This window comes from Polypterus senegalus, unplaced genomic scaffold (assembly GCF_016835505.1).
Source record: "Polypterus senegalus isolate Bchr_013 unplaced genomic scaffold, ASM1683550v1 scaffold_119, whole genome shotgun sequence".
In the NCBI taxonomy this organism is placed as follows: Eukaryota; Metazoa; Chordata; class Cladistia; order Polypteriformes; family Polypteridae; genus Polypterus; species Polypterus senegalus.
Genome location: NW_024383076.1, coordinates 124,447 through 144,907, shown reverse-complemented (window position 1 = coordinate 144,907; position 20,461 = coordinate 124,447). Strand labels below are relative to the sequence as shown.

Here is a 20,461-nt window from a genome sequence, read left to right as displayed (position 1 = left end):
CCTAAGGAGGTTAGTGAGTATATATACTGTATGAACCCTTGATGCACTGGAGAAATTTCTAAAGAAAGGAGGCTAGCACTTATTATCCATATATATATATATAACAAGAATGAACAGGCTGATCAAAGTAACTTAATATGCACTGTAAATTAAAGGAGGAAATTATTAAGGAAAGCACTGAGCATGACATGGCAAGAACAGGAGTACTGTATCAGTGAACAGTCAGCATGGATTCAGATGAGGAGATTGTGTTTCACTAATATTCTGTGTGTCTATTAGGGGATATAGCAGAGACCCAAATACTAGACACCACTTCCAAAGACAGTCCCAGGCTTCTCTCAGTCAGTCCAACAAAGCACAATATAACAGAATATGCTTAAATCCTTTACTTTTTTCTCTTTTCATTGCTCCTTGTCAAGCTTTCTCCACCTCCACCCAACTTTCTGAGTGAGGTAGACTGGTGGCTTTTATGCCAGGCTTGGGAGTACTTCAGATGTCACAGCATTGCACTTCCAGATAAGGCAAAGTAGGCATAAATTAGGAAAGATTTTTCCTGACAGCACCCCTCCTGCCAGAACCTGGGGCACCCAACAGGGATATTCTCCAGGACTACAGCTCTGATGAACCTCTGTGGGAGACTAAACTAAATCACTTACTCAACTGGGACACTCTTTGACCACATGGAGCAGTGTCCCATTATCCTTCAATTATCAGCATTCAGGACAACAACCCCTCTCACCACTCCTTCCAGCATGGTGTCCTTCTCATCAGGCAAGGTGTGACCTTCCATTTTAGCAGGGAGGTTAGTCCACCTGTGTACATTGCAGCTGCAATTCTATGAAAATGTAACAAAGGGATCTGATCAAACTGGAGCGATGAGATTATTTATGTGGACTTTCAGAGAGCATTTAATAAGGTGCCACCTGAGAGGGTGGGCATCAAACTAAAAGAAGTGGGAGTTCAGGGTGATGTTTTTAGATGGGTGTAGAATTGGCTCAGACACAGGAAGCAGAGAGTGATGGTGCGAGGAACCTCATCAGAACTGGCCGATGTTAAGAGTGGTGACCAGCAGGGGTCAGTGCGGGGCTGCTGCTATTTTTAATATCTAGAAATGATTTAGATAGGAATATAAGTAACAAGCTGGTTAAGTTTGCAGATGATACCAAGATAGGTGGATTAGCAGATAATTTGGAATCCGTTATATCAGCACAGAAGGACTTGGAAAGTAGACAGGCTTGGACGATGAAATTTAATGTCAGTAAATAAGTAAAAATGTTAAGTTTTGAGCAGTCGGAAAATCAAGAGTCCACTTTATGAGAAGGATTTAGGAGTCATAGTGGACTTGACGCTACCACCTGCCAGACAAGCCATTAAGAAGACTAACAGAATGTCAGGTTATATAGTGCCTTCATGTGTGGAGTACAAGTCACAGGAGGTTCTGCTCATCCTTTATAACACACTGGTGAGGCCTCATCTGGAGTCCTGTGTGCAGTTTGGGTCTTCAGTGTACAAAAAGGACATAGCAGCACAAGAAAAGGTCCAGAGAGACAAAGTCAGAGAGGTGAGATTGCATTGGTTTGAACAAGTGCAGAGGAGAGATGCTGGGTATATTGGAAGAAGGATGCTAAAGATAGAGCTGCCAGAGAAGAGGAAAAGAGGAAGATCTAAGAGAAGGTTTATGGATGAAGTGAGAGAGGACATGCAGGTGATGGGTGTAACAGAACAAGATGCAGAGGACAGGAGATATGGAAGAAGATAATCTGCTGTGGCAACCACTAATGGGAGCAGCTAAAAGAAGAACAGAATGTCAGGTTATATAGCGCCTTGATGTGTGGTGTCACAGGAGGTTTTGCTCAAGCTTTATAACACACCGGTGAGGCCTCATCTGGACTATGTGCAGTTTTGGTCTGCAGACTACGAAAAGGACAGAGCAGCACAAGAAAAGGTCCAGAGAAGAGCGACTAGGATGATTCCAGGTCTACAGGGGTTGATTTATGAGGAAAGATTAAAAGAGCTGAGCCTTTACAATTTAAACAAAAGAAGATGAGGATGAGACATGATTGGAGTAGTTAAAATAATTCTAATGCTCTTTCTACTTCAAGTTGGTGGTAGTCAAACTAAAATGTTGAGAAGAAAATTAAGTTTCCAGGTGCATTGGAGGGATGCTGATTGTTGATTCCAGGAAGCAGCGGCAGAACATTTGTTGTAGGTTACAGTCACCGTACATTCAGGGGTGGCTCATTACAGTGGACAAAATAAGATTACTGACTTTTAGTTATAGGATGGGTTTGGCATATTTCAAGTCTAAGAATTTTTTTTACAATCATGTGTAAGAAAGGCGCTATATTGCACCTGACCTGACACAGATTCACACAGAGGCACATGTAAAACAAACAAATATTTATTTTTCTTCACCTGTGGGGCATGTCTTCCCCGTGAACCCCACAGGCAATACACAGTCCCAATCACAGCACACAAAGTAATGCAAAGCACTAATTTCTCCTACCACCACTCCTCCTCTAAGCTTTGTCCTCCTTCCACCCGACTCTGGCTGCTGAGTGGTGGTTGCTGGCTCCTTTTATTGGGCTCCTTCTTTTGCACTTCCAGGTGTGGCGAGACCAGTGCCCAAAAGGGGCCAGCAGCTCCTGCCATAGCACCCCCTGGTGGCGCCTGCAGAACCCAACAGGGCTGCACAACACTCCAACCCCCATGAAGCCCTGGGGGCGTCCGAGGCACCACTGCAACCCAGGAAGGCTGCCATCTAGTGTCCAAGAGGAGATACTAGGTTTCCCACCCTTGCCCCCATGGTACATATGGTGCAGGGGTGTCCTGGCCAGGCATGGGCCCCGGCTATCTGTCACACATGCTATATAATAATATACCATGGGAAATTGTGTTCATAACCAAAGGGATTTTTATTACATTTTAAAATACACAATGCATGCTTTTGAGGTTTACAACAGAATCTATGATGTACCAATAGAAATTAGCAAACAAGAGCCTTAACGCTTGCGTGAAAGAAACAAAATTTGTCTTGAAATGTCTACTAATAAAAGAGGAAGAAGTAAAAAGAAAAAAGCAAGAAACTACCACCTGCAACTAGTACAGGAAAATGCCATTAAAATACTACTAAACTGTTTAACCGCTAGATGTCACTATTTAGCAAAAACAAGCGACTTTCTTTACACTTGTACTTCAAAAATCAGGTCTGATTTTTAGTTTGGGTCCAAGTTTGAGTTTTTGCTTTACTACTTTACATTCTACAAACCACATACTATATCACTACATTAATTTAGAAAACAAATTGCCATCCATATAACTACATTGTAATTTAACAATTGGATTTACAATTTGTTGACCATTCATCTTTAAAAACAATGCTATAGTTTTGAGATTAGATTTTTACAGTAAACAGAAGAATAACATTCAAGGAATTGAAATTAATTTGTAACTCACAGGAAGTTTCAGCACAAAGTGTAACACAACTGTGGATGGGGGGTGCCAGTCAATCGCAGGGCATGTTTGGGTGAGGCTAACCAAAAGAATTTGAGATGCAGGTACAGCTACTCAAGTGAAACATTCAGCCGTAATAAACAGTGAAGTGACAACAAATACTTAATATTGAAATGTAGTATAATAAAATCAGTCACATTTTTATCTTATTTATGATATTTCTTTATCCAATTATACTATGATTCTTTTCAATTAAAAAAAAATATATCTTTGACCTAGATCAATTAATTTGCTGGACAAACAATACAGAATCAGAACAAAAGTAAAACTGCACGTAATGTAATTGACCCCAAGGGAATTCCATGAAACTTCATAAATTACCTTAATCATTTCAAAATGGAAAATGTTGGTGTTTTTATTTCTGCTTGCCTTGTTTCAATATTGATCAGTGCCAGCTTGAAATTGACATTGAGCACTTGAGCTGCACCAGTGTGTCACTTTTAATGTTTATATTGTGGGTAACACAGCTATCTGACCACTGACAATGTGCTTTCAAGGTGCAAATTAAAAAGGCAATCTCTAACAGCAGCCTATAATAAATAAGACAGCCTTCTCGTGTAACCTATGGAGGAATATTTCGGACAAAATTAAATACATAAATGCGTAAATAAATAAAAGTACTGTGAAATGTTAGCATAAATAAATAAATGTGTCATGAAATGAGAGCCTAAATAAATAAATGTGTCACGAAATATGTTTTTCGTTGCTTATTTATTTATTTTATTTTGTCCGTAACATTCCTGCAAACCGTCATGAAATACGACTTGAAATAAAACTGTCACTTTCACTCATCAAAGTTGAGAGGGTGGGCTCTAACACGCCATTTAGTTACTGATTGGTGAATCGATAGCACAAGAATTAATTAGAAAAATGCTTACTACTGCCGATGAAATGGATTCTGCCGAAGATATTACGTATTTCAGAGAGAGAATTGAAGATTTATTGGAAGAAATTACAATGTTGACGGCTCTTTTAGACTCCGATATAGGTGAAACTATTTTTGAAATTATCGAAGAAGAGGTGGAACGGACTCTGCTACACTCCAGTTCAGGTGACGTAGTTCGCTGCTCTGGACGTCCATCCTTTGACATTCCAGTTGAGTCAATAGAACGCCTTCTGTTATGCGGGTTAAAAGTACGACAGATTGCAGATCTATATGGTGTATCGGAGAAGACGATCACAAGGCGAATGAGCCAGTTTGATATACGGTAAGCTGCAACGGCTGTATTAGTTTAGGTACTTTTACATGGAATGCCCAAAGCAGATCCAACTAATATTTTGAACTGAACAACTTTGCCACTGATCAGAGCTGTACAGTTGTTTGAAAAAGTAGCTGCGAATATGCACCTGACTTTATACTCGTAAAACAAGGGTCATAGGCCTATACTCAGTTCAAAATATTAGTTGGAGCTGCTTTAGGATACACCATATAGATCTGCAACCTGTCGTACTTTTAACCCGCATAACAGAAGGCGTTCTATTGACTCAGCTGGAATGTCAAAGGATGGACGTCCAGAGCAGCGAACTGCATTACCTGAACTGGAGTGTAGTCGAGTCCGTTCCGTGTGTTCTTCGATAATTTCAAAAATAGTTTCATCTATATCGGAGTCTAAAAGAGCCGCCAACATTGTAATTTCTTCCGATAAATCTTCAATTCTCTCTCTGAAATACGTAATATCTTCGGCAGAATCCATTTCATCGGCAGTAGTAAGCATTTTTCTAATTAACTCTTGTGCTATTGATTCACCAATCAGTAACTAGAGGGCGTGTTAAAGCCCACCCTCTCAACTTTGACGAGTGAAAGTAACAGTTTTATTTCACGTCGTATTTCATGACGGTTTGCAGGAATGTTACGGACAAAATGAAATAAATAAATAAATAAGCAATGAAGAACATATTTCGTGACACATTTATTTATTTATGCTCTCATTTCATGATACATTTATTTATTAAGGCTTCATTTCATGATACATTTATTTATTTAGGCTCACATTTCACAGTACTTTTATTTGCGCATTTATTTATTTATGTAATTTTGTCCGAAATAGTCCTCCATAGTAACCACGTGTATCTGACGTATAACCTAACTCTTTGTCACTCTTCCGCAGGATAGAATTACTGCTGCGCAAACCGTTATTTGCTTTGAAGAAGCTTCATACATTTTCAACATTGTGAATACCGGAGAGAAACATCTAGACATCTTAAAATGCAATCAAGGTATTTAAAGGAAGCAACGTTACTTGTTTTTAATAAGCTTGTCATTGAAAGAAACATACTCTCCACGTTATCGCGGTCAAGGTTTTTATATTGTCTATCTGCTTTTCTCCTCAGTTAAAAGAGTAGCCTACACTCTTTTCGGTTATATTTAACAACGTTTAACTTGTAGACGTGGTATGAACAAGAGGAACACGACGAAAATTAATTAATTGAATTAAGTCTTTTAGGAAACATTTTACAAAACCTGTAGAATCTGGTTTAAGGCAGCTTTGTTCATGAAATTTCGCATTCAAAAAAAGCTGAATAAAATGTTCAAATGGTTGGCCTTACAGAATCGCGTAAGCGACAACGCCTGACCCTTTGCTAGAATAAACAAGCAAGTAAACGGCCGGATTAAATAACCATAATAGTCAACCGTGAAAAGAGACCTTGATTAAACGACGAGAAGCAATACATTGAGGTCTTCTTTGGCAGCTTCTTTTCAGATTGGATTACACTGCCTTTAATGCGTGTTTTGTGCCGCGTGTGTATTTACAGATCAAGTAAATTCGGTGGTAACTATGAATTGTCATTTTTCTTATATATGCTTTGCTTTTACTGAGTATGATTTCAGCACTTAAAATGCAGCAGGTGACTTCAGATAAATTAATCCACACGATAATTATTACCTTTAAGAAATCACATCAACTATATTTAATTTGTTAAATTATTATTATAACTAGCAGAATACCTGCACTTCTCAGCGGAGTTATGTTATGAAAAAGAAAAGGAAAAAAATTAAAAATAACGTAACATGATTGTTAATGTAATTGTTTTGTCATTGATATGAGTGTTGTTCTCATATCTATCTATCTATCTATCTATATATATATAGATATATATATCGATATATATATATATATATATATATATATATATATATATATATATATCGATATATATATATATATATATATATATATATATATATATATATATATAGATATAGATACAGATATAGCAAAATACCAGCTTGCTTAAGCGGAGAAGTAAAAAGAAAAGGAAACATTTTAATAATAACGTAACATGATTGACAATGTAATTGTTTTGTCATTGTCATGAGTTTTGCTGGCATATATATATATATATATATATATATATATATATATATATATATATATATATATACATATATACACACACATATACTATGGGGTGCCAAACAGGCAAATACATTGATTTTATGAATATATAAAGTCGGTGTCAGAATATATAAGGTCACTGTCGGAATAAATAAAGTCAAAACCTGAATATATAAAGTCAGCGTCGGAATTTATAAAGTCAACATCGGAGTATATAAACTCACTCCTGAATATATAAAGTCAAAGTCAAAATCTATTGATTGAAACGACTCTGAACTGAACTAAGTTAACAAAATGTATTCAGAAAAATAAATTAAAAAAACACTGTTCGGTTAATGTTTTGAAAATGATGCCTGTGCCCTGCCCAGGATTGGTTCCTGCCTTGCGCCCAGTGTTGGCTGGGATTGGCTCCAGCAGACCCCCGTGACCCTGTGGTCAGATTCAACGGGTTGGGAAATGGATGGATATTCCAGCGCTCACTTTGTATATTCAAGATTTGACTTTATATATTGAAGTTTTGACTTATATTGCAGCGCTTACTTTATATATTCAATATTTGACTTTATATATTCAAGATTTGACTTTATATATTCCAGCGCTGACTTTATATATTCCGACGCTGACTTTATATATTCAAGTTTTGACTTTATATATTCGGGAATGACTTTATATATAAAAGTTTTGACTTTATATAGTTAAATTTAGTCATCATTGCATAACTTTTTCTTTACCATAGAAATTTAAAGACTAAATTCAACTTCCATTCCTACCAAAGATATTTCTGGGGACTAAATAGAACCTACTTATATCCAAATTCGAGCTATTGAGCCATCGCCTGCCTGCCTGAATAAGTCACTCGCTTCGGCTCTTACTTTTTACCGTTCATTTAATCATGGCTAGTGGCTTAAAAATTATAAAATGGAAGGAGGATTACACTGAGTATGGCTTTACCAAAACAATTATTGATGGCGAATCGATTATTCATAAAGCTTCAATTGGTGATCTGTTTTTCTGTGTTAACCTCATATTTTTTCATACTTCTTCTCAAACCAAGGGGGTGCGAGGGTAAAATGAATCGGGAAGCGCTGATCAATGTAATCGGTGTTCCAGGAAATCATGCATTGACAGAAGTTCCCCTTTCCTTGTAATGCAAAGTGTGATTAAATGCATTATTTTTTAACGCGTTATGGAGCACATGCATCGAAGCTTCTCAGCTGTGCTTGTGCTAAGAAAAGGAAACTTTTAAAATAACGTGTAACACGCATTGTCAATGTAACCTTTTGTAAGTAGTGCCTAGAGGATTCAGTGTGGAGAAACTCTAGAGACAGCGTGTGTATTAACTTGTGGATTTTTCTGTGAGTATTTGCGGCAGCGCCACAAAGTCGCTTCCGTGAACACTCGCGCGTTAGCTGCGGAGCTCAGCTCAGAGCCAAATGAGGTGAATGGGAGATGATGACGCGGACTCCCCACCCGCCTTTAACTGTCAATCCCCCACAAACACAGTCTCTTGAATTTGCATGGCACACCCCTTCACCTACAATTTTAACTTAGTTACAAAGTGATCAAAACTCGCTTATATCCCGCGGCCCTCTCATTAAACTTGTATCCCGCATTACCTGTGGGCATGTGAAACGCCAGCGGCAGCCTGTCTATGAACTTAATTTAAACTTCAAGTTTACACCGTGCTTTGTTTCCGAAGTAGCAGCACTCATGAATATGGCTCACTATCTTCTTATTGTTTCGCTACCTTCTCAATTATATAATGCATGTTTTCTTCAGCGCTTTTTGGAGCTCTTCCTGGTTTTCTACGCGACTGCGGATTATGTGGGAGGCGTGATGATGTCACACGAAACTCCGTCCCCCACGGCTTTCGAGCTCAACTCCATTACAGTAAATGGAGAAAAATAACTTCCAGTTATAACCATTACGCGTAGAATTTCAAAATGAAACCTGCCCAACTTTTGTAAGGAAGCTGTAAGGAATGAGCCTGCCAAATTTCAGCCTTCTACCAACACGGGAAGTTGGAGAATTAGTGATGAGTGAGTGAGTGAGTGAGTGTGTGAGTGAGTCAGTGAGTGAGTGAATGAGTGAGTGAGTGAGTGAGGGCTTTGCCTTTTATTAGTATATACTAGCAGAATACCCATGCTTCACAGCGGAGAATTAGTGTGTTAAAGAAGTTATGAAAAAGAAAAGGAAACATTTTGAAAATAACGTAACATGATTGTCAATGTAATTGTGTTGTCATTGTCATGAGTGTTGCTGGTATATATATATATATATATATATATATACATACATATACATACATATATACATATGTACATATACTGTACTGTATATACACATATATATATACAAATCTACATATATATAGCTACATATATATATTAGTGGACTCGATTAAAAAATAATCTAATTAATTAGAGGCTGTGTAATAATTAATCTTGATTAATCGTATGTAATCACACATGTAAATTTGCCTCAAATAGCAAATTTTCTTTTTTAATTTAAAAGGGTTTTTGTGGGCGACAGAATCAAATAATAGACATAGACATGAATATTGTAAACTCAAGCTCTTTTAATTTCTGAAATAAAAATGCTTTTTAAACTGCATTTCAATTCAAAACAGAAACAAAATATCATCCCTGGTTAAAATTGGGCAGACTTAAAAATAAAGTGGTAGTTTAAGTACTTTAAGTACATTTTCAGAATAGTATTGTCTTTAAATAATAATAACCAAAATTTCAACATAAAGTGCAGTTTTTCTTCTTAAAAAAATAAGTCAGAAACATAAAAGGTAATTTGACCAGCTTAATCTTTAAACTCTGAGTAACCTTAGCCAAAATTATTTTGTATATTAGGCTAAAACAGTATGATCATTGAACATTTTGTAATTAGATGTAATTAGAATTACTAACGGTCACGGAAGTCCAATGATCCCCAGTAAGAGCCACAAAGTCCGCTTTCTGTAATGCATCTAATTTTGCTTGCTTTTCAGTGTGCACAAAACCATGCTTTTATCAAGGCTTCCATCGGTAGTCTTTGAAATGAAATTTTCCTCTGATCAGTCGTAGGAACGCGCTTTATTCTGACTCTAACATTTTTGTAGCTCTGATGCGTGCATCAATCTAATCGATGTACCAGGAAATCATGCATCGAGAAAAGTTCCCCTTTGCTTGGAATTGAAAGTGTGATTAAATGCGTTATTTTTGTTTAACGCTGCTATGGAGTACATGCATCAAGCTTCTCAGCTGTGCTTGTGCTAAGAAAGGAAACATTTTAAAAATAACGTAATATGATTCTGCGTTAACGCATATTTTTTCATAACGTCCCCAAACCAAGGAGATGCAGGGTAAAATGAATCAGGAGCTGCTGCATATACTCAGTGCACCCCTCTCGGGAATTGAACCTTGATGTCAGCGCTTAGAGGCTTAAGCCTCTACAATTGTGCCACCGCGGTGTGGCTTGTTTATTTGAGAGTATGTAGATCGGGGTATATATATACATATATATACTGTATATCTCCGTGTTTCGTAGCGGAGAAGTAGTGTAAGTGTAAAGAAGTTATGAAAAAGAAAAGGGAACATTTTAAAAATAACGTAACATGATTGTCAATATACAGTAATTGTTTTGTGAGTGTTATTGAGTTTTGCTGTCATCAAGGATTTGATTATCATTATTTGTTTCAATCAGGTTCGTATTTTGTACGATGTGTTGTGTTCAAGTTACATAGATAGATAGATAGATAGATAGATAGATAGATACTTTATTAATCCCAAGGGGAAATTCACATAATCCAGCAGCAGTATACTGATACAAAGAAACAATATTAAATTAAATAGTAATAAAAATGAAAAAAAAAATAAAATAAAATTAATGTTCGCATTTACTCCCCCGGGTGGAATTGAAGAGTCGCATAGTGTGGGGGAGGAACGATCTCCTCAGTCTGTCAGTGGAGCAGGACAGTGACAAAAGTCTGTCACTGAAGCTACTCCTCTGCCTGGAGATGACACTGTTAAGTGGATGCAGTGGATTCTTCATGATTGACAGGAGTTTGCTTAGTGCCCGTCGCTCTGCCACAGATGTTAAACTGTCCAACTTTAATCCTACAATGGAGCCTGCCTTCTTAACAAGTTTGTCCAGGCGTGAGGCGTCTTTCATCTTTATGCTGCCACCCCAGCACACCACCGCGTAGAAGAGGGCACTCGCCACAACCGTCTGGTAGAACATCTGCAGCATCTTACTGCAGATGTTGAAGGATGCCAACCTTCTCAGAAAGTATAGTCTGCTCTGACCTTTCTTACATAGAGCATCAGTATTGGCAGTCCAGTCCAATTTGTCATCCAGCTGCACTCCCAGATATTTATAGGTCTGCACCCTCTGCACACAGTCACCTCTGATGATCACAGGGTCCATGAGGGGCCTGGGCCTCCTAAAATCCACCACCAGCTCCTTGGTCTTGCTGGTGTTAAGGTGTAAGTGGTTTGAGTCGCACCATTTAACAAAGTCTTTGATTAACTTTCTGTACTCCTCCTCCTGCCCACTCCTGATGCAGCCCACAATAGCAGTGTCATCAGCGAACTTTTGCACGTGGCAGGACTCGAGTCATATTGGAAGTCTGATGTATATAGATTGAACAGGACCGGAGAAAGTACAGTCCCCTGCGGCGCCCCTGTATTGCTGACACAATGTCAGACCTGCAGTTCCCAAGAGCACATATTGAGGTCTGTTCTGTAAGATAGTCCACAATCCATGCCACCAGGTGTGAGTCTACTCCCATCTCAGTCAGCTTGTCCCTAAGGAGCAGAGGTTGGATGGTGTTGAAGGCGCTAGAGAGTCCCAAAAACATAATTCTTACAGCACCACTGCCTCTGTCCAGGTGGGAGAGGGATCGATGAAGCATATAGATGATGGCATCCTCCGCTCCCACCTTCTCCTGGTATGCGAACTGCAGAGGGTCGAGGCGTGGCGGACCTGTGGCCTCAGGTGGTGAAGCAGCAGCCGCTCCATGGTCTTCATCAGATGTGACGTCAGAGCAACAGGCGGAAGTCATTCAGCTCACTAGGGCGTGATACCTTTGGGACAGGGGTGATACAAGATGTTTTCCAAAGCCTTGGGACTCTCCCTGTTCCAGGCTCAGGTTGAAGATGCTGTAGAGGACTCCCCAGTTCCAACGCACAGGCCTTCAGCAGTGTGGCGATACACCATCTGGACCCGCTGCTTTGCTGGCACAAAGTCTTTTCAGCTCTCTGCTCACCTGGGCTGCTGTAATTGTGGGTGGGGATGTCTCACCTATGCTGGTATCAGCAGAAGGATGGTTGGAGGATGCAGTACTCGAGGTGAGAGTGGGTTACTGTGATCAAACCTATTAAAGAAGTTGTTCATTTGGTTTGCTCTCTCCACGTCTGTCTCGATGGCGGCACCCGCTTGAGCTGCAGCCAGTGATAATCTTCATCCCATCCCACACTTCCTTCATGCTGTTGTTCTGCAACTTCTGCTCCAGCTTTCTCCTGTACTGCTCTTTCGCCCTGAGCTGGACTCGGAGTTCCTTCTGCAGCACTTGAGCTCATGCTGATCACCACCTTTAAAAGCCCTTTTCTTCTGGTTCAAAAGGCCCTTGATGTCACTTGTAATCCATGGCTTGTTGTTAGCATAGCAGCATACTGTTCTTACTGGAACTACAATGTCCATACAGAAGTTGATGTAATCAGTTGTGCATTCAACAGCCTCTTCAATGTTCTCACTATGTGACCCAAGCAATATATCCCAGTCTGTAGTTCCAAAGCAGTCTCTCAGAGCCTGCTCTGCCTCAGGGGACCACTTCCTGAATGAGCGTGTGGTTGTAGGTAGCGCCCTCACTCTTGGTTTGTATTGAGGCTGAAGCAGAACCAGGTTATGATCTGCTTTCCCAAGCGCAGGCAGCGGGGTGGCGCTGTATGCGTCTTTAACGTTTGCATACAGTAGGTCAATAGTCCTGTTTCCCGGGTGTTACAATCCACATACTGGGAGAAGGCAGGTAATGTTTTGTCCAGCGTTACATGGTTAAAGTCTCCAGCGATTAGCACAAGTGCCTCAGGGTGCTGCGTTTGTAACTTAGCAACTGCGGAATGGATGATGTCACTCGCCATCTCGCGTTCGCTTGAGGGGATGTAAACAATAACAGCAATCACGTGTCCAAACTCTCTGGGCAAGTAATAGGGCGCAGACTTACGGCCAACAGTTCGATGTCCCTGCAGCAAGTGGAGATTTTAGCGTTTACATGTCCTGAGTTGCACCACTTTGTATTGACATAGAGAGCGAGTCCTCCTCCTTTCTTCTTTCCACAGGTACTTGCGTCTCTGTCGCTCTAACTGTGCTAAACCCGGGTAGCTCCACGTTAGCATCTGGGATGATAGACGTTAGCCACGTTTCACTAAAACACAGCAAGCTGCATTCTCTGTAGGTTCTGACATTTTTCACCAGCACAGCCAGTTCGTCGATCTTATTTGGTAGTGAGTTTACATTTCCCAGGATCACAGAAGGCACCGACGGTTTATAACGCCACTTTCTCTCTAGTTGTCTTGATTTAATCTTATCTTTTATCTTTCGCTGCCTCGGCTGCCCGATATCGCCTTCTTACCTCGTCAGGTAAATAAGGAACCACACCGCCATAAGCATTTCTTCTCAGTGCTTTAAGCTGACTACTTGAATAGGCGATTCTCGGAGTGTAAAAATCCATGTCAAATAGTAAAATAGTAAAAAGTGTCCAGGGAGCAATTCCACATAAAAGAAAGTGGTAGAAGTTATTAGTGCAATAGAGAAAAATAGAGATAAAAAGGTAAAAAGGTAAAGTCATATACGGAGCTGCTGGAAAGGCTGCCACTCGGATGCGGCGCCGGAAATCTAAATTCTAAAGATAACAGGTTTCATTCATCGATTTGTTTCTTACTGCATGAATAAACAGCTCGTCTTCTTCTTTATCTGAGACCTGATACACTGCATGCACAGGTTTTTTTTTTACTCTGTCTTCCTTTAGCGGGACATTGACTTTTTCCACCGTGTGCTTTGTTTCCGCAGTAGCTGCACTTATGAATATGCTTGTATGTATCAGACGCTTCATATTTTTTTGCTGCCTTCTCAATTGTGTAATTCGTTTTTTGTTCAGCACTCTTTGGAACTGTTGCTTTTTGTCTGTGCACTGCGTCAGTTCACGTGAGCCGCTTGGTGTTCTTGCATCGAAGGTTCCCAGCTGTGTTGTTGCCTACTCGCATGCGATGTCCACGGCTGTATGTAATATTAGCTAAGACCCGGCACTTAAAAGTTTCTCTCGCAGTTTCGCTGAGTTTGTGCCAAACACCACCCTGACCATCTCATCTTCCTATGCATAAGCACAGTTCTTCACCCGTGAATATTTACTGGCAGTGTTTCTATTGGATTGCCGCTGACGGACGGCCTTATATGGGCAGGCACTAAATTACAAACGCCAGCGGCAGCCTGTCTATGAACTTAATTTAAACTTTAGGTTTACACCTTGCTTTGTTTCCGAAGTAGCAGCACTCATGAATATGGTTGTATATGTCACTCGCTCACTTCTTATTGTTTCGCTGCCTTCTCAATTATATAATGCATGTTTTCGTCAGTGCTTTTTGGAGCTCTTCCTGGTTTCATTACGTATCATGATGACGTGGGAGGCGTGATGATGTCACACGAAAACTCCCTGCACGCTTTTCGAGCTCAATTCTTTTACAGTAAATGGAGAAAAATAGCTTCCGGCTATGACCATTACGCATAGAATTTCGAAATGAAACCTGCCCAACTTTTGTAAGGAAGCTGTAAGGAATGAACCTGCCAAATTTCAGCCTTCTACCCACACGGGAAGTTGGAGAATTAGTGATGAGTCAGTGAGTGAGTGAGTGAGTGAGTGAGTGAGTCAGTCAGTCAGTGAGTGAGTCAGTCAGGGCTTTGCCTTTTATTAGTATATATTATTGGCTCATGCTGTTGTGCAATCATTTTGGAAGCCTATATTAAACAAGTAAAGGAAAGCTAATTCTTCACTAAAAACAAAAAGGAAACTTAAGAGAACTATTGTTGATCCCTTATCACGTATCTTTTTTTTCTTTTGACAATTGAGTGTTAAATATATTTATGAATGGGTGCAACAGTGGAACCACAGCTGACTCGCCTTATAAGAAGTCCTGGGTCCTCCCTTTGTGGAGTTTGCATGTTCTCTTAATGTCCGTGTGGGTTTCCTTCCAGTGCACCAGTTTCCTCTCATAGTTAACAGATGTGCTGGTTAGGTGAATTGGTGTTGCTAAATTGGTCCTAATATGGGTGTCTGTGTGTGCATATTAAACCTACAATGGACTGGCGCCCTGTTCAGGTGTTGTTACTGTCTCAAGCCCAGTGACTTGTGGGAAAGGGTCCAGCTGCTCTGTGACTTTGTCTTGGATAATGGATAAGAAAATGGACAGATGGAGGTATTTATGAACACTTTCAAACCTCAGGGTCTGGCATTGGGTACGATTGCTTCCTCAGAGATCCAGGATACAGAATGGCAATCCCATACCAGGTCATTGTCTATGTGAAATGTGCACATTGCCTCTTTGTCTGTGTGGGCAGATACAGATTGGGGGAATTTCATAGCTTTAGAATATGAAATACCTGAGTCCCACCTTAAGCCCAACTTTTTATTTTTTTATTTTTTTATAAAACTATTAATTTGTTTATTAGTTCCAGTGTAACAGGATAGTGAATAGAGAAACGCAGCCTTTAAATACTGCAGATGATGAAGAGTTTACATAGCATTTTGGAGAATGTGTTTCTGTGACTAACTAGGTTATTAAAGCACATGAAAAAATTGTCTTCCACCAGTGAGATGTTTTATACAGCTACTGCTCAGATCAGTAATTACCTTTGTGTGGGTCCTTAAATGAATGTGGGTTGCCTGACTGAAGAAAATATGACAATTTTTAACACCTACCAAGCTGCAGGACAAAACAACAAATCAGCTAAGCCAGTTATTGCAAGGTCCCCTGGGCTCATGTGTTTCTAGGTTGTTGCCTTATACAGTCTTCAGATAAAAATTACAACATTATTTTCATTGAGCCCAAAATCACATAAAGAATGCCACAATTAACTTTAACAGGCTTTGTTTAATGAATACAAAAAAAAAAAGACCTCTCAAAAAGTCTTGCAGGAATAAAAAGAAAGACATCTTGGTGAAGGCAGTGTAAAGACAGAAAACAGAATGAGATTAGTCCTCTTTTCAGAGCTTAGATGGCTGTTATAGTTAATGGTCTCATATTTTATGAGTATATCAAGAAGCAGAGTCTATCACTTTGGCATCCATGATGGTCTACAGGTCTTTCAGTAGAAGAATTTTGCTGGTTTTGGCAGTTGCACTGGTCTTTGGCACACACTCCTAGGAGGACAGGTTGGCCTGCTCTAATAAGACCTAAGGGTGCAGATTTCAGGAAGAGATGGAAAAAGATGAAAAGCTGTGGCAACCCCTAACAGAAGCATCCAGAAGAAGAAGAAGAAGAGGAAGAAGAAGGAGGAGGAGGAGGATGTGCAGCTTCCAGAAAAGCTTGAGAGAATGAAGACAGAGTGTGTTAGTAAGATTTGAGCTCCCCCTTCATTCCACAATATTATGTTATCTTAGAAAAAGTGGCATGGATTCGTGAACTATAAGCTAGACTCCATAAATCTGTTTTTTAAATATTAAATACAGTGTCCAAGCCCCAGAAATTTGGCTAGTCCAGAGCTGCTCCATAACAGAAGGCTATCATTTTGTGCAGTTTTTACTTATTCTTGTTACTATTAGAAGACTATAAACTGGAGAGTAAACTGTCAGGGTGGGCAGTATTTAAGTAGCAGGTGGCATACATACTATATTCTGGAGAAAGTCCTTTTTATGGCTTTATAGGTTAGAAGCAGGATTTTACAATAAAAATAAAATTCAACAGGTAACCAGTGAAGTCTAGATAACATTGGGCCTCACCACACAGATCACATTTTTGGCCAGATAACAGGCCCAGCATGGTTAGAATAGATAGCTTCCATAGTCCTTAGGGAAGAATACATCTGAGTTGTCCATCATGCTTTTTTTACTCTGCAATAGTGGCTAGGCTATGATGGGGCAGAGGAACAAGCAGGCTGTCTGTAATGGGCAGTCAGATGGCTATCAGAGCACACATGAAAGATAGGACTCCTCTACAGAGGGAAGAATCTGGCTAGTGTGCTATGCAAGTGAAACTGTTTCTTTAAAGAAAAATAAAAGTCACCTTGGTATAACAGAAGACATGTCTAAGATATAGGGAAGAGAGCTGCAAAAAATAAGAAAGAACTGTAAAGAAAACTGCAAGGGTCTTTTTAAGGGATATGAAAGGAATGTACAGGCCACAGGGAATAACAGTAATGGCTGAAAATGTAAAATCACAAATTACCCAAAAAATGGGCAGAAACGTGTGCACAGAAAGAAGTTGTCTACTTTGCATATTTTTTCATTGACAATGTTTGCTGTATATGTTTTTGTATTTCTGGGAAGGATGCTGTTCTGTTTTCAGTTTGTAAAATATGGACAACCTTTCTAATTTTTTTTTTGCTAATGAATAGTAGAAAGGGACCAAATCATTAATCATCCATACATTTTAAAAAGTAATTGAGGTTTTACTTTTTTTACCATATCGCCCAGCTTTACTATGTGCTTGTACAAAATTTATTCTTTGACATTTTTTATTTTGTAACTAAGAAATATATATTGCCTGTTTTCCAAAATAAAAATATTATTATAACAGATAGATAGATAGATAGATAGATAGATAGATAGATAGATAGATAGATAGATAGATAGTGGAAATATTCTGTCAAGCTCAGCAAAACACATTGGTGTCAATGGGGAAGGACAAACTGAACAAGTTTTCAGTGTATTTTACTTATAGCTGCATTTGTTGAGGGATTCCAAAATAGCCGAAAATGCAGCTACTAGTAAGGTTGAAGCAATTAGTGTGACTCATTGTAACAAAAAAAAAAAAAAAGCCACAGTCCACGTGACTTCTTTTCAAATGTTTTAGTGAAATTGCACAAAGACACACAAAAAAAAAAAAAACACTTCTAGACTACAATGTTTCGTTTGAGTGTCTTGGCTACATTTGTTAACGTTTCTATATGTTATGACATACACTATGTCCTGCATTTTAAAATATATGCAGTCAGAAAACTATTTCATTTTTCACCTTTCTATCTTACATGTTTCTATCTAACAGTCTGAGATCATTCTGTTCGTACACCAGAAATACAGTAAAATATTAAGAGGATTGTATTAATGTGTTACCTTGCAGAGGGTTAAACAGAATCTTCCTTTATCTATATAACTATGTAAAACTCGCATTCTATGCAAATTAAGCACTTTTGTGAATTTGGCACTAACATTAATGTTGCAATGGTCTTTTAAGTGTCCCTAAGGACTATGGAAGCTATCTATGCTAACTAACTATGCTGGGCCTGTTATTTGGCCAAAATGTGATCTGTGTGGTGAGGCAGCAGTGTGTACCACTGTTCCTTCCTGAGATAAAATTAATAGAATTAAATATCAGAACAGTAAATTTCTTGCAGGCAGTGGCATCAGGAGCAGGAAGTATGAATTCACAGGGGCTTGGCCATCACACATTCACCTCTCTCAAACTGAAAAGTAGAGCTTGTTTTATCCCTTACATATTTCTTCATTCATTGCCACTTCTAACAAATAAGTACAATACTAAAGCACATGAATTCTTCACTTCTTCCTGTTTGCACCAGCACACTGGGTAATAGTTTTACACACAGGTCACATACAAAAAAACATTACCTTTAAAACACTGAGAGATTTCCTTCTGCATGAAGGGTTTGTGATTAAATGTATTTGAAAGATTTCTGCTAATTTTTAGCATACCACTGAAACAGATTATACAGGTGAAGGAACAATTTCATCTCGTATAGCAGATTGAGTAGTGACACCGGCAGTCTTGGAGACTGTTCAATCTAACATTGGCTGCTGCAGCTTTATGATGTCACACTGGCCTCATAAAGCATCATGGTGTGGTGAGAAAAAACGTTTTGTCTTCTCTGGCCACGCAGCAGTTTCTTTAGGAAAAATTGGTGAACAAGCTCAGTAGTGAACTCAGAAAATTTATTGCAAGAACAAAAAAATAAAACGCTTTGGTAAATTTCACTAATCAACACCATTTGCAACATTTGCTACTGTGAAATTTCTGTTAGCCTCAGAGAAATTAATTGGTTAACAATACTTACTAAGCAGCAGTATTTAATGAATAATTCAAATTAATTGAAATTTCAGGTGTCACAAATTGCTGATGATTTAATTTTCTAAATCTCTCCCTGCATCTCTCAACTTTACAGCTACCTATTTTATCAATTAAAAACTAGTAACTTTTTTCAGCATTTTAAATGATCATGCAAGGTACAGGTGAAAGCTGGGGACTTACCAGGTAACCCTGTTTGATTAAGCATGTAAAAAATAAACATAAAAATGTAGACTGTCGGTCAGTAAAAGAAAAGAAGCTATTTTACCAACAAAGCTCCTGAGAGAGAGGTGTTGTCCTTTATTGAAGCTGGTCCAGTAATTTATTCAGATGTCTTGTGGGAATCCTCCTTAAATACTGGCTGGGCTGGCTGGACCAGGGTTCTGGAGGGCAGGTGGGAATGACCTCAACATGGTTTTATTGGAGCCTTCCTACATTCTAGAGGCAAAAAGGAAAAGAAGAAAGGTTATAGACTGTGTTACACCCTTACTGTTCTCCCCATTTCTGATCTGCTAAGAGCTTGTAAAACATTCCCTATGCTTGCATGTTAGACATTCTGTATACATTGAGCTGAACCGACCATAACTGTAGTAACTATAGTACTTGAAACCAGAGATGACATTTGCCTTTGAACTATTCAAATAATGTTCTGCCAAATAAAGAATAAGGCAGTGAATGGGCACTTTCAAGTAAAGACGAAAATATGAAAATGTACGCAGATTAATTAAGCAAGGAGGTGATTTATTCACAATCTTGGGCAATCTTGAAATGCACAAAACACAGCTTTAATGCAATTATAGTGAGCACATCTCATGCCTCATACTTCCTGTGACAGCAACAAAGGCAGAAACCATAAATAATGTAGCTCTCAAAATAGTGAAAATAGCATAAGGGTGTGAGGCCCTGAAAAAAACATACACCAGCCTTTGGCCTTCTCTAACCTATCCAGAAATAGGCCTAAAACCAAAATCTATTGGCTGGCTTCAGCCTGTCCATCTCAAAAATGGTGAACAGGCTTTTAAAGTTCAAATGATTTAAAAATGTCCCAGAATACAAGGTGTGACAATGTAATTTTCAGAATGAATCTGTTGAAAGAATGTGTGTGTATCTGTGTGCTAGTGCCTTTCAGAGGTATGCGTTTAGTTAGAAACCACTACTACAGCTGGATACATACCTGGAACTCTGTTTCTGGAATACCCTTGAGTTTACAGAGTATTGTCACCTAATACTGGATGTCAGAAATGTCTGAAAGAATTTATGCTTTCATGTTAGTTTTTATTTTTGAGAAGAGCCAGAAATCACAAAGGACTAAGTCAGGTGAACAGGGTGGTT

The 20,461-nt window shown here is 39.0% G+C and overlaps 1 protein-coding gene across 1 annotated transcript in view; it reads left to right on the top strand.

Annotated features, from left to right (window-relative positions):
- Positions 1–5,203: 5,203 nt before the first annotated feature.
- LOC120521307 (CD276 antigen homolog) overlaps positions 5,204–20,461 on the top strand; it is a 71,492-nt gene continuing 56,234 nt past the window's right edge. The window contains exons 1-2 of the mRNA XM_039743020.1: positions 5,204–5,220; positions 5,622–5,730. Of these exons, the coding sequence (XP_039598954.1) occupies positions 5,720–5,730 (11 nt within the window). The 5' untranslated portion in view covers positions 5,204–5,220; positions 5,622–5,719. The remainder of the gene's footprint in view (positions 5,221–5,621; positions 5,731–20,461) is intronic.